General features: G+C 47.3%; 1 protein-coding gene across 3 annotated transcripts in view; it reads left to right on the forward strand.

Moving 5' to 3' along the window:
- LOC103728720 (retinol-binding protein 1) overlaps window positions 1–13,273 on the forward strand; it is a 29,834-nt gene that overhangs the window by 11,814 nt on the left and 4,747 nt on the right. Inside the window, exons 3-4 of one of the 3 annotated variants that reach the window (XM_017796500.2) lie at window positions 7,433–7,437; window positions 11,676–11,936. The exons of 1 other annotated variant lie outside the window; for it this stretch is intronic. In XM_017796500.2, coding sequence (XP_017651989.1) covers window positions 7,433–7,437; window positions 11,676–11,730 — 60 coding nt within the window. In that variant the 3' untranslated portion in view covers window positions 11,731–11,936. Of the gene's footprint in view, window positions 1–7,432; window positions 7,438–11,675; window positions 11,937–13,273 lie in introns of those variants that run through there. One more of the 3 variants, XM_017796501.2, reaches the window with a different exon arrangement.

Below are 13,273 nucleotides of genomic sequence, written 5' to 3' on the forward strand. Positions count from 1 at the left end.
ACGGTCGAGTAAATGACTTGGGGTCACCTTACCAGAAAGAGGTAGAGGGGGATGAGCCATAGTTCCCTGGCTGTCATGGCCTCAGGCTTCAGCTATTGGACACTGTTGTACAGCCTCAGGATCCATGATGGAAGATGGCCACGTGGACAGTAGGGATAGGCTATCGACTCAGAATCTGAGAGAAGGGGATTAAAACTGATCCATACTCCTTGGCCCTGGGTATGATGCCTAACTTCTTAGATACTTGAAGCTAGATGACTCCTGTGGCTAGTCCATTCTATAGAACTATTTTGTGTTTTATTCTTCTGGAAAGGTAAGCAGAGGCGAGAGGCTCCCATGGAAGACTCAAGGCCTTTGTGTCCCTCTGAGTACCCAGTTGGGATATCCCCTCTTAGATCCCTCTTCCTCCATCTCTCACTCCCTGCTTCTAGTAATCCCCACTGCCTTGTGCTGGAGGACCTGGTATGAATTTGATGCCTAGTACTGAGCTTGGGGACCAGGGACCAGAAAGGTCGGCACCTGGACTTCCCATGGAACCAGGATTGGTTGGCTGGAGCTCTGAAGACGTGAAATGACAAAGAAGGGAGGTTGTAAGCCTTCTCCCTAGTAAGTTCTGTGTTGAAGTACCAGGTCCAGCCTCATAGAAAAAGTCATGCTTCCGGGTGTGGTGCTACATGCCTTTGATCCCGGCACTAGAGAGGCACAGGCAGGTGGATCTCTGTGAGATCAAGGCCAACCTTGACTACATAGTTCCAAGCTAGCTGGGGCTACAGGGAGGCCCTGTCTCAAAAACAAAAAACAAACAAATAAAAGGTCATACCAAAAAAGTCCAGCCAGGTCAAACCTGCTTAGAGTTTTCTCCACATAGCCACTGCTCTGTTGATCTGCCTGCATTTACCACATGGTTTCTTTTGTCTGGAATCCCTTCTTCCCCTTCTTCCCACTTCTGCTTCTTAACAGAACTTGCTGGCTTTTCCTGGCATCAGTTCTAGCATTATTCCTGGCCACACCTCCAGGAAGTCTTCCCTGATGGGCCTCTGCCCATATCAGACTGATGAGGCACCTTCGTACTTCCAAAGCTCCAGCACATCTGACTACCAAGGACCTACCATTCTACAGGAAGTCTAGTCTTCCTGTCTCCTTCCCTCTTGTCTCAACCTCCTGCTCTCCAGAACGCACAGCTAGTGTGCAGGAGGTTGTACGGGTGTGAGGATCATGACTACTGAGTGCTGTTCCCTACAATGCTATGCAAAGGCTCAGCTGAGACCAGGGACTGCTGAGCAGTCACTGAGGGAGCTCACCAGTTTTATGGCTGGGTGACCTCAGCCCTCAGTCTCCACATTTATAAAGCAAGAAAGATCAGATGTGATGTGCCTGTACCCCGCTTAGTACCCTGCCTGGCACATTCTGAGTACCCACCCCTGGTGACGATGATGGTGAACATGACAGTGATGCCATTCCTTCACCAGAAAGTTTCCTTGGAAGCCTGGGCTGGGTGCCACAGGCCTATGACCTGCAGCCGTTCCTCCCACCTCCTCCTCAGAACTGTGGCCTCGGTGGGAGCCCTAGTACTCCAGTGGTTTCACTTAATTCTAGGCTTCCTTTTGTGAATGATGAAGGGGAGGTAACGTGTCAAGATTATTAATCTGAACATATTTTCACTGTTTGTCCCAAGAATCATGTTATTATGTGCTGTGAACATCTTCATGGTAGAATTGCATTCTTTCGGGCCCTCAAAGGCCTTGTTGTGGCTATATTTGTTCATAGTAGCTGTTTTTAGTGGTCTTTATGGCTCTAATTGCTCATTCACATTTTAAAGCCTTATTAATTTAGTTTTAATCTGGTTTCACAGTGAGTTGGCTTTTCCCGTGAATGTGCTGACTTTAAGTAATTGCGAGTCCCCCAGAATGAACCAGAGGAGAAGAGCCACTGTACACCCACTGGGCTTCTCAGCCAGGGAGAACTGACTGCAAGTTAAGGCTCAGCCCTAGTCCTTAGGCGGCAGGCTGGTTATTTACAGAAGCTTAATTTTTATCAGCTCCAAAACTTGAAGACTAATGAAACATTGTGTCAGGCTCACAGCACACCTCCTGGCCCTTGGTGTGTTAAATCTTTTCTGCCCTTCCCACCCAGCTGTTTAACACCCTGAGAGAGAGAAACACATGCTAAAATCAAACTGTAGGAAGAAGGGCCAGTTTGTATCTCTTTTGTTTGTTTGTTTGTTTGTTTGAGGCAGGGTCTCCCTGCAGTCCCAGATGGCCTGAAACTCACTATGTAGACCAGGCTGACCTTGATCTCACAGCGATCCACCTACCTCTACCTTCTGAGTGCCACACACAAGGCTTCAGTTTGCAGCTTTTAACAATTCACAGGATGCACGCAAAGAGCTAACTGACTGTCTGGGCTTTGACTTCTACCCCCAAATCTAAAGCGCAGAGATGCTGGGCTCAGAGCTGGGTCGGGCCTGGTTCTGGAGCTTATAGGCAGAATTCCCATAGCCGAAGCCTCTGCTTACAGCCTGCCTCTGGAACCACAGAGACAAGATTTGGTCCAGAGGTGGGTTCATGACGAGAGGGCCTGATAGGTCAAGTGTGGAGGGATAGAAGTAATTGGTCATCCCTTACTCTTTGGAGTGAGGCTTTGGGAGTTTGTGGGAGCAGTAATGAATGTCTTACGTTTTCTGAGAGCCACATTGAGTATCACCATTTGTAGGTCATGTCAGGTCACTGCCAACACAGTTCCATTTAGTGTGAATTGTCTGTCACCAGTACTTGTCATCTCTAAGGGACAAGGGAGCATTAAGACATCTCTGAGACAGGGTCACTCAGGCTGCCTGTGGGAGTCGGGCTTTCTGTGTCATTAACCCCATGCAGCAGGTCCAGGCAAGGTTTCTGAGTGTTTGAGGAGCTAGATAGTGGCTTTTGAAATGACAGTCCCTTGTCATAGTGCTGTAACGTGGTCTTCACTCATCTCTTAGCACACAAAGACGTGTGGATTCTTATTTTTTAATACAAATAAATACTTTTAGTCAACAAAGTAGTGTTTATCTTTTTCTTGATTGCAGACTTTCATACAGTGTATTTTGATCATATTCAGACCCCCATCTCCAGTCCCGCCCCACTACTCCCCACCCTAATTTCACGTCCTCTGTTATTATCTGTCCTTCTGTAATTTGTTTTTAATTTCTTTGTTTTTTAAAAGCCTACTGAGTCTGTTTTGTGCTTCCTACATGCTCCTGGGTGTGGGTCTATGCCCTGGAGTCTGGACAACTACCAAGCATCACACCAATAAGGAAAACTGATTGTCCCTCTTCCAGCCTCTATCAGTTGACAGAAAAATTAATCAGGCTTTGCTTATAAGCAGCCACCCTGACTCTAGCCCATCTGTACCTCCTGTGGTCTGTGGCGTGAGAATTTCTGCTGAGCAGCTGAGTGGCATGTGGCCATCCCCTCCTTGTTCTTGGATGTATCTGGCCTCCATTTCCAAGGTAAAGCCCCTGAGCCCAAAGTGAGGTTGTGATAGCAGTTCATGTCCATCCACCCCCTAAGCCTTGGCTTCCCCTGAGCTTCAAAAACCTCCGGAATTTCCTCCATCAGCCCAGACTGATTGGGCCAATCTAGGAAACTGGATCAGATGACCTCTAAGAGCCTTTCTGATCAGGCATTCAAAGATGTCTGGCTGCCAGCTTCAGAGGAAGGTCGTGGAAGAAGTTAGGGTAGGCTGTCAGAAAACTTACCTTCTGTGTCATGAGGAAATGGGTTGCTCTTACCCTCCCCACCACCCCTTTCATTTCATTTGCGTGGTTGTCCTTTTCTATGACTCCTCCCCTTTCCTATGACTTGTTCCCAAGGTGTGTTAGTCAGACCTTGACTCACTGAGACAACTACCTGGGAAAAACTTAAAGGGAGGGTTTCTCGATTTTGGCTAACAGTTCCCGAAGGTTCAGTCCACAGTTGCTTGTTTCTATGCACTTGAACAAAACATCATGGAGGTGGGAAGGTTTGACAGAAACCTGCTTTACCTCCTTACAAACAAGAAGCAGAGAGAAGGGACCAGGGACCAAATACAACCTTCGAGGGCATGACCCCAGTGACCCACTTCACTTCCATCTCCTAAAACAGCACCAGTGGGGAACCAAACTTTCAACAGGTGAGCCAGTCGGGGGCATTTTATATACAAACCATAGGGTGAATGTGCCTTGGTTTTGTGTTTTGTTTCGCTTGTCTGGCTGAACTACGCCCCCACCCCCGCTTAGGCTATATCTGAACTTACGGGAAATGACTGCTCTGTTTCCATAGGACACACACCTTAAAAAGAAAAGGGCAGCCCTGATTAAAGAACAGAAGTAATAAAGTGGGAGAACTGAGCCCGTCACAGTTACCCATCAGGAAACTCCAAGAGGAATGTTGGTTTAAACACAGACTGAAGTTGAGGATAAGCATTCCCCACAGATCCCCCCAGGGGCTGCCACCCCTGCAAGGCTCCCCTTAAATCCAGCTCTCCTTAAAGGAGAAGAAACTTCAAAATAATTTCACCCTGGTGAACAGCATACCCATCATGGGCTGCTGTACCAATCTGCAACTTAAAGTATTTCAGTGGTTGGTCATCTTGTAGCAATCCCCATCTAAGCTCCAGGTGTCAGTACCCCACATTCCCTTCCTATGTGCCAACCCTGTGAATTTCTATGTACATTGTTTCTAATCATCAGAGCAACCTGGTAGAGAGTGTTTCATTTATCTAATACCATGTAAAAGGTCACCCTAAAACTTAACGACTTAAATCAACCTATACTTTTACTCTGGATTGGTTGAGCAGTTCAGGTGGAGTGCCCTAGCTCCTTCATATAACCTAACCACCTCATCGGGGATTCTGGTCCTTCCCTGACACTGCCTTAAAGCAGCATGACAGCTGGGCTTCTGGGAATAGAGAGTTGCAGGAGGACAAGCCCACAGTGGGCCAGTGCTCACGAAAGCAGTGCTTTCAGCCTGTTTGCTGATAGCCCACTGGCCAGAGCAAGTCACACAGTCAAGCTCAGCCAGTGGGGGAGGGCGTACACAAGAGTGCATATCATGTGGTTTATGAGCCTTTAGCAGTTGAGGACTCAGGCTCAGAAAGGATAATCCAGTTGCCCAGGCATCCTATGAACTGAGGGCCCAGCTCCATCTGATGTTCTCAGCTTCCACTGCTGGATGAGTGCAATACAGATGGAGGGGTGTTAGGAGGGAGTAGGGATCAGGAGTCAGTGTACATGGCAACTAAGCCTTCAGGCCTCTTTAACCCAGAGGATGGCCCAAAAAGTTGCCAAAACCACCTTAAATGCCCTTCCTGATGGTTCTACTGAGTAGATCAAAACCATGGGACAAAAAGAGGCTTGAAGTTGTGCTCCAGGTCATGGGCTGTGACTTCCAACTTGGCACTGTGGCCTTGTCTGTCCCCCACCCCTACAGACATCTTTGTTTCTCCCTGTTCTTGGTTCCTACAGCACTAGCTTTGCTTGTCTTTGGTCCTTAGCCACCTGCCCAAAATATTCGTACTTTTTAAAAGTCAGGTGGGGACAAGAACTATCCTGGGTGCCTAGCCCCGACCTCTTGCTGATCACAGCATCTACAACCCTAGGCCCTCATGGCCTGGCCTGTCTCTGCCCTTTCCTGTTATGATTTCTTTACTGACAGAAGCCTTTAGGTCCTCACTCTGACTCCCATTACCCATACCTAGAAATGGCTGGACTGAACTGAAGGGGACCCTTCCCAGGGGCTGCTCAGAGTTGTAGTCGGATGCGTATATTATTCCTACAGCCCCCAAAACTTTTATTTTTTCTAAGGTTTTTATTTGTTCTAAACATGATGTGGTGTGTGCCTTTAATCCCACACTTGGGAGGCAGAGGGTAGCAGATCTCTGTGAGTTTCAGGCCAGCCAGGGCTACATAGTGAGATCCTGTCTCAAACATATATAGTTCTGGCTGGCTTAGAACTTGCCCCAGTCCTTTTCCCTCAACCTCCCAAGTACTGGGATCACAGGTGTGAGACACCACACCCAACTTTCCCAAAGACTGTATCAGATATCTGCCAGGTGTCTTGCCATGGAAAACAAGAGGGCCTAGGCCACACAAGGCCCATATTCCAGGCTGGGTGACTCTGATAAAGTCATATAACCTCTCTGAACTCAATTGTCCCTCTATATCTACTATAGATGAAAGTAATCTCTGCTCTGTCAAAGTTACCCAAAATGAGAGGAGCTTGGTTAGGACCAGGAGAAGACAGGATATCAATGACAGACCTCTTCCCCTTAAGAGGGCCAATGTGTAGGACTCTTAGGAAGACTTAGATACACCCAGGTATCTGAGTGCTAGAAGGACCATCGATAGATCACTGTGCCTGGTATTCTGCCACCAGATAGCCATTGAGCTAAGGTGTTACTATTGTTTATATCCAGACATGCCACTCAATCTGGCAAGGATGACACAGCCACCCAGGGGCAGAAGTCTGACTTATCTTAATGAACATCTCAGTCACAGTCACTCTGACATTGGTATTGGAGGGTAAACAGGTATAAGTCTGCGGAGGTCAAGTTGGCATGCTCATTAAAAGCTTTACAAATCTGCACATGATGTGATATGACAGTTCTGCCTCTGGACATATGTCATAGGAAAATAATGTGTTCAAAACTATGTGTTCAAGAAAGTCTTATTTATACTAGCACAGAGTTATAAAGTACTTAAATGTCCAAGAATAGGTAATCAGCTGCATAATGGTGTGTATGCTCAATAAGATACCAAGCACCACAGGGGCCAGCCTCACCCCCAGCACAGGCCCCCAGGGGCTCCTCACTTGGCTGGAGTTCCTGCTTTTGCTGTCTTAAAATCTTAATCATTTTTGAATAAGAGTCCCTCATTTTCATTTTATGCTTGCAAATTATGTGGCCATTTTCTGACTGTTACATAACAATTAAAATAGTGCTTATGGAGAATATTTGTTGAAGTGGAAATTGCCTTTAATAAGTAAAGAAATGAGGACATAAAAGCATCAATGATGCAATGCTAATTTTCTGAAAACAGTAATATATGGGTGCATTGATAGAAGACGGGACAGAAATAAACCAGAACGTTAGGTGATTATCAGTGAAGAGCAAGATTGCATATACTGGTTTTGTTACTCTTTTCTTCTTTCCCAATACAGAGGATCTGACTGTGCTCACTGATTAACTTTTCTGGAAGAGGCAAAGCTGCACCTGAGAACAAGTCTGATTGTGCCTCTGATGGAGTCAGTCCTTCCACTGCAGAGTATATTTCTGTACAACGCAGGAAGATCAGTTGCTGAGGATGGATTTCTCGATCTCTCTCCCCATCACAGGCTTAGATGACATAGCCAGGGCCTGGCTTCTTGCCACATTTGGGGTTTAAGATCAATACCCATGGCAGTCTCATTGGACAAAGACCACACTGTATTCTAACTGGGTGATGGGGCCTTCTCAAGACATGTACCCCCAAGTGAGTCTCTGAATCAGGGAGAGGAGTCAACCCCAAGTCCTCTTGTGCCCCTCACCCCCTGTAAACCACCTCCAGGAGGTGAGGTCAAATTTAGTATTATGCAAGGTAAGGCACACTTGGCTCCATCACCTTCTTCCTGCATGTCTCTCCAAGGGTTGTAATATGTTCATATGTTCATGTGCATGAGTGTAGGTTTATACGTGCCATGATGTTCATGTGGAGGCCAGAGTCCTCTCCTCCCACTTTATTTGAGACACGATCTCTCTCATTCACTGCTACTTACACCAGGCTACCTAGCGCACAACTGCTGGCCATCCTGTGTCCACCTTCCATCTCCCAGGAGGAGCACACTGGGATTACAGACATGTGCTCTACTGTGTGCAGCTGTTGATGCATGGGTTCTGGGACTCCAAACTCAGGTTGATCAGTCTTCTGCAGCAAGCACTTTACCCACCAAGCTGTCTCCCTAGCCCTCTTTTTTATAATATGTGTAGGTTGTGTACATGTGTGTGGGTGCATATGCGTGTGTATACATACATGCGGCCAGAAGTCTAACTTGGGAGTTCATCCTCAGGAGTGCCATCCACCGTTTTTTTCTGTTTCCTATTTCAGTTCCTCCCCTCCCTGCCCCTCCCCTCCCCTCCCTTTCCCTTCCTTCCTTTCAAAAGAGTCTTAGGCTAGACTCCCAAAGATCTTCCTGTCTCTGCTTTCCCAGCACTGGGATTACAAGCACATACTATCACTGGCCTTTTTACATGGGTGCCAAGGATCTCACTCATGTTCTCCTGCATACAAAGCAAGCTCTTTACCTACTCAACCTTCTTTCAGATCCCCTCCTGCAGGGCCCATGCTCATTGCTTCCTCTCAACAGCAGAGAGCTGGGAAGGGAGGATGGTACAGCTTGGGTGGGCAGGGAGGAGAAAGGGGAGGTAGTCCTCCAGTGAGACATCCCCACTCCACACCCATTTACCCATTTACAGATTTCTCACCTCCCTCAGGCTGTTTCTGACTATCTGATGCTAAGCTTAGCAGGCAGAGAACAAAGAATCTCAGATCCTGAGCTAGCTAAAGTCAGTCAGTGACCTAATGACAGATGGGAATGTGGGAACACATAAGAAGTGATAAACTGGGTCAGAACCACACAGCCAGCAAGAGTAAACAGAGTTCTTCCCCTGCGGGGGGTGGGGGGAGCGGCAGGGACTTAGCCCTCATAGAAAGCCTGTTTATCCAAATAGCTACGTGGGAAAGCTGTGCTGGGCACTTCTGTGCACCCAGCTGTGAGACACAGGTCCTGTTGACACCAAGTGATCACTTATGGCCGTGCTGGGGAGACAGGACTGCACTCCCACAGTTTTTTGAGGCTCCTGTTTCTGGGTGGGTCCCTGCTACTACAATGAGGCTGAACTCTCCCAAGGACTCCTGTCTTCCCCTCCCCATCCTGGCACCTGACAAGGCACACAGAACTCAGGGAAGATGGGGGTTGAGGTCAGGTGTCTTATGTGCTCCTCGGACAGGAGGACCCTACACATAGTTCTTGTCTTGAGTACATGAACCTTATGCTGTCCTGTCTCTGCCTTCATCTCATGACAGTCACCAAGAACCTTTCTCTTTCGGAGCCACCCTTCTTTTGGTGCCTTGCCCAGTGTCTCTTCCCTCCCGGTCCTCCCCTTCCCTGACTCTCCACAGGCCTCCCACAGCAGGGTTCAGTTCCCAGTACCAACCTGATGTCTTCTTTGATCTTTTGCAGCATTTGATCCAGTTGATTTCTTCTTTTACTTATTAGGCATCTGATATGGATTTTGCCTCCTCATCTTCTCTCTCTCTGATTGGTCTGAGAGTTACTCAGAGATTAACTATCATCCCAAATTCTGATGACTCCAAAACTTAGATTTTTTGGCCTTGATCTTTTGTTTGAACTCCAGATTTTCATGCTTGTGATCTATTTACATGGTTTCTTATTTGTCTGACATGTATTTGCCAAGCATGTCAATAGCAAGACTCTTCTCTCACAACTTGAAATGCAGGAGCTATTGTTTGAAGTCTTCCCTAGCTGCGAAAATGACCACCACATTCTTGCTGCCTGAGCCCAGAGCCTTGTGATGTCTTCAGTCTTTCATTTCACTCACACCTATATTATCTCTCAACAAATGCTTTGGGTTCTACCTTCAGAATATTTGTGTAAACTTGATCGTTCATTGTTTTCATTGCTTCCACTGTGGTTTGGCTACTGTAATCAATTTATGTTGCCTTCTAACCGGCTCTTCTCTTGTTCCCTGTGTTGTCTCCTGTCTACATAGTAGTTAAAAAAAAAATTTCAAAATTTGTAAATCACTGTAGGCCACTTCTCTGCCTAACTCCCTCTACAACACATTTTACTTGACTGACTAAAATTCTGTGCCTTCTTCTGTGCTAAATGGCCTTCCTTTCGGACATCTTCTCTCGTTCTCTGCTTCTTTCAGTCTGTTCCTTCCTATTCCTGATCCAGCACTGTTAGGGTCCCCTTCAGAATCTGTGTACTTGCTGTCTCTGCCCAGAATACTTTCCTTCTCTTTTGTCAAATCCTTCAATCTTTGCTCAAATGTTGCATCTGAGAGGCTGTCTTGACAGGAGTACTTTTGCTCTGTACTTTTGCACTTTTCTCCATTTGTCTGCATTTCATTGTGCCAACCATGGATCACAAACGTTGTTAGGCCAGGCTAGAGAGATGACTCAGCAGTTAAGAGCACTGATTGTTCTTGCAGAGGACCTAGGTTCAATTCTAAGCACCCACGTGGTGGATAACAACAATCATAACTCCAGTTCCAGGGAATCTGAATGCTGTCTTCTGGCCTCTGTGAGCACTGTCTTCACATGGTGCATTTACATACATGCAGGCAAAACACTCATACACATAAAATATAAATTAAATTATTTAAAGATTCAGGCTCCTGTTTTCATGATGAATACATGGAACCCTGAAAGACTTGGTTGTAAGCCGAATGATGTGTATGTGTGTCCTGTGCAATTCTGGCGGGCCAGAGTCAAGTCAAGTCTCCAGGATTCCTCAGGTCAAAACCACTTCCGCTGTCTCCTGTTTGAGAAAAGCAGGTACAGAGGCCTGAGATCCCTAAGAGCTAAACACGAGTACTCCAAGGGGAGGCCTCCCCTCGCTCCTCCACCCTGGAACTCCCCAACTACCCTGCTGTAGGAGTCTGGTCCAGAGGACCTGGAGCTAATCCCAGGCACTCATCCCAGGCACTCGCTGGGTGCCTTAGGTAGGCCCCTAGCTGTCCTCTTCCTCCTCTGATAACACTATCCTGTTGCATGTAATCTCTGCAAAGATCTCTGTTCTACAAGGGCTGTGAGGATGTGAGCCTCAGGTTGAGAGTAAACACAGGACCCCTGGGCTTTGGGGTCCAGTCGTGACCCAGCCTCTTCCCTAGGCCTCTGTTTGCTCAGCTGAAAAGAGAGTAAACTTGATCTTAGTTCCCCTTGCTTACTTTAGCTCAGCGGCTCTAAGCCAGAGACTGCACACTGGGGTGAGGAGAGCGCTCAGGCCTGTTTTACTTAGCCCTCAAAGGGCTTTAAGTTTCTTCAGACAACACTTTAGTAAGTGTCATAAATAGACAGATTTCCAGCCTCCTTCAAAACAACTTGGAAGACATATGGCTGTCTCTTCACCTGCTGGCTTCAGTCTACAGTCACCAAGGGCTGGCCCTGGAGGTGGAGCATGGGCTATTGTGGCTGCCTTTTAGAACTGCCTGGAGGCTGGGCTCTACACACTGAGATGCTACAGCGCCTCTCCCAACCAGGATGGACGCCGAGGCTTAGAATCCTTGTGTTACTTGGTAAACCATGACTGTAGCAATCTAGTGAGCCATGTCTCTTGGCCAGTTCCTTCCAAGCCTGAGCACAGACTGCTCAGGGCCCCAAGGCTAGGGTATCTAAAGGTCTTTGGTTCTTTAAAGTGGTAGAGAAAGGGGAGACATCAAGCACTCCTTTTGGTTATGTCTGAGCCACTCTCCCAGCCAGCTCTGTGTACAGGAGGCAGGGAACTGATCTCTATAGGTCCCATTCAGTCAACTTCCTAAGGACTTAGTGAGCTCAGCTCATGGGTAACTACTAAGATGTTCAAATTTCCTGTCCCAGTGCTCTAAGCCCCAGCTATAACAATCGCTCTAGCCAACAACCAACATCTTTGTTTGTTTCAGGAAATGAGAGCACAGGGTGTAGTCTGCAAGCAAGTGTTCAAGAAGGTGCACTGAACAGCCGGAGCAGATAACCTTGGTTTTTAGAACAAGTGATGTCAGCCTGTGGTCAGGATCCCCTCTGGCCCAGCATGGGGCAGAAGCGTGTAGGCACCCCAGGCATCTGTCAGCAAAGTCTATCTCTTCATCTGTCTCTTTTCCTTTGCTTCAAACAAAGCCAGCCCAGTAAAGGTGGTCTCTGTTGAAGACATGTGTTTTGGAGACTTTATCTCCATGTGCTCGTTTTTTCTCCAGGGCCTTTGAGGCCAGCTTTTCCTGCCGTGCCCTTAGGCAGAGGGAGAAACTCAGCAAAACAGTGGCAGATTTCATCCTGAGATTTCAGCTGTTCATCTTTCCCCTGGGGGCACAAGCTAAGCTCTGGGGTATGTACGGTCTGGCATTCCCTCATCTGGGTGTTAAGTGCCTTCCACATTGCATGTCCAGCCAGACGTCAGAGGCAGGAGATGCCGCCAGCCTGGACACTGAAAGTCTAAAGTGGTCTGGCCACCAGAATATGGCTCTATAAGTGTACCATATGCCCAACATCATATATGAGTGTATAACATGCTCCAACATCGTTTATGAATAAAATGGAAATGCGCAAGATTTTTAACAAAAGCTAGAGTGAGGTAAACCCTATTCAAAGGTATTGCCCATTAAATTTGACATTAGAGGGGCCAGGAGCACATATTTCACCCCAGAACCACCCCACCTACCCATGGGCTGATGCAAAGCCTTTCTTCCCGCTGTTCTAGGTGAGTCATAACCTGCAAATCTCCACAGGAGAGCGGCCTCAGATTTGCACTGAAGTGGAAGTGATGGCTGGCTGTACCATTAATGCTGTAAAGAAACACAGGGAAATGCTGGGGGATGTAGCTTTGTTGTAGGGTGCTTGTGGTAGTGTGCATAAGGTTCTAGGTTCAAGCCCACTGCTGGCAGAAAAGGGGGAAATACAGGGAAGTTGAAGGGATGTGAGGAGATAGGTAGGAGATCGTGGATACAGAAATAACTGGAAAAAGGAAAGACCCCCATGGAGGACCCCCTGGTCAGCCACCAATTGACCAGCTGCCTCGTGTCTTGGAAATAATACTGGGTTAGGAGTCATACGCACTGAGTTCCAACCCCAGCTTCACCACTCACAGGGTGACTCCACACCCCTTTAGACTGCTTCTCTAGTCAGAAGGCACCAGACTGGCCCTTCAGACCCAGATACATGCTAGAGAGCAACCTGGGGAGTTCTTAAACTCCCTGTGTCCAGGCTTCTCCCAGAATCAGTTACATTTGGGATGTCTTGAAGTACCAAGCATCTTTATTTTTTAAAGCTCCCAGGTGAATCTAATACACAACCAGACTAGAGAGGCACTGCTCTGAGCCAGTGGTTCTTGACAGAGGTAGTCCAGCCCCACCTCCATCCCAAATCACTTGGTGACATGTGATTTCAGGACTTGGATGAGAACGCAGCTAACCATCCTACAGGGCACATGACAAAGATTTGCCCAGCTGAAAATAATAACACGTTTGAGAAACTGCCTTAGACAAGCATTGGGTATTTTTTTTTTTT

Source organism: Nannospalax galili, unplaced genomic scaffold (genome assembly GCF_000622305.1).
Source record: "Nannospalax galili isolate Female #2095 unplaced genomic scaffold, S.galili_v1.0 scaffold11732, whole genome shotgun sequence".
Classification (NCBI taxonomy): domain Eukaryota; kingdom Metazoa; phylum Chordata; class Mammalia; order Rodentia; family Spalacidae; genus Nannospalax; species Nannospalax galili.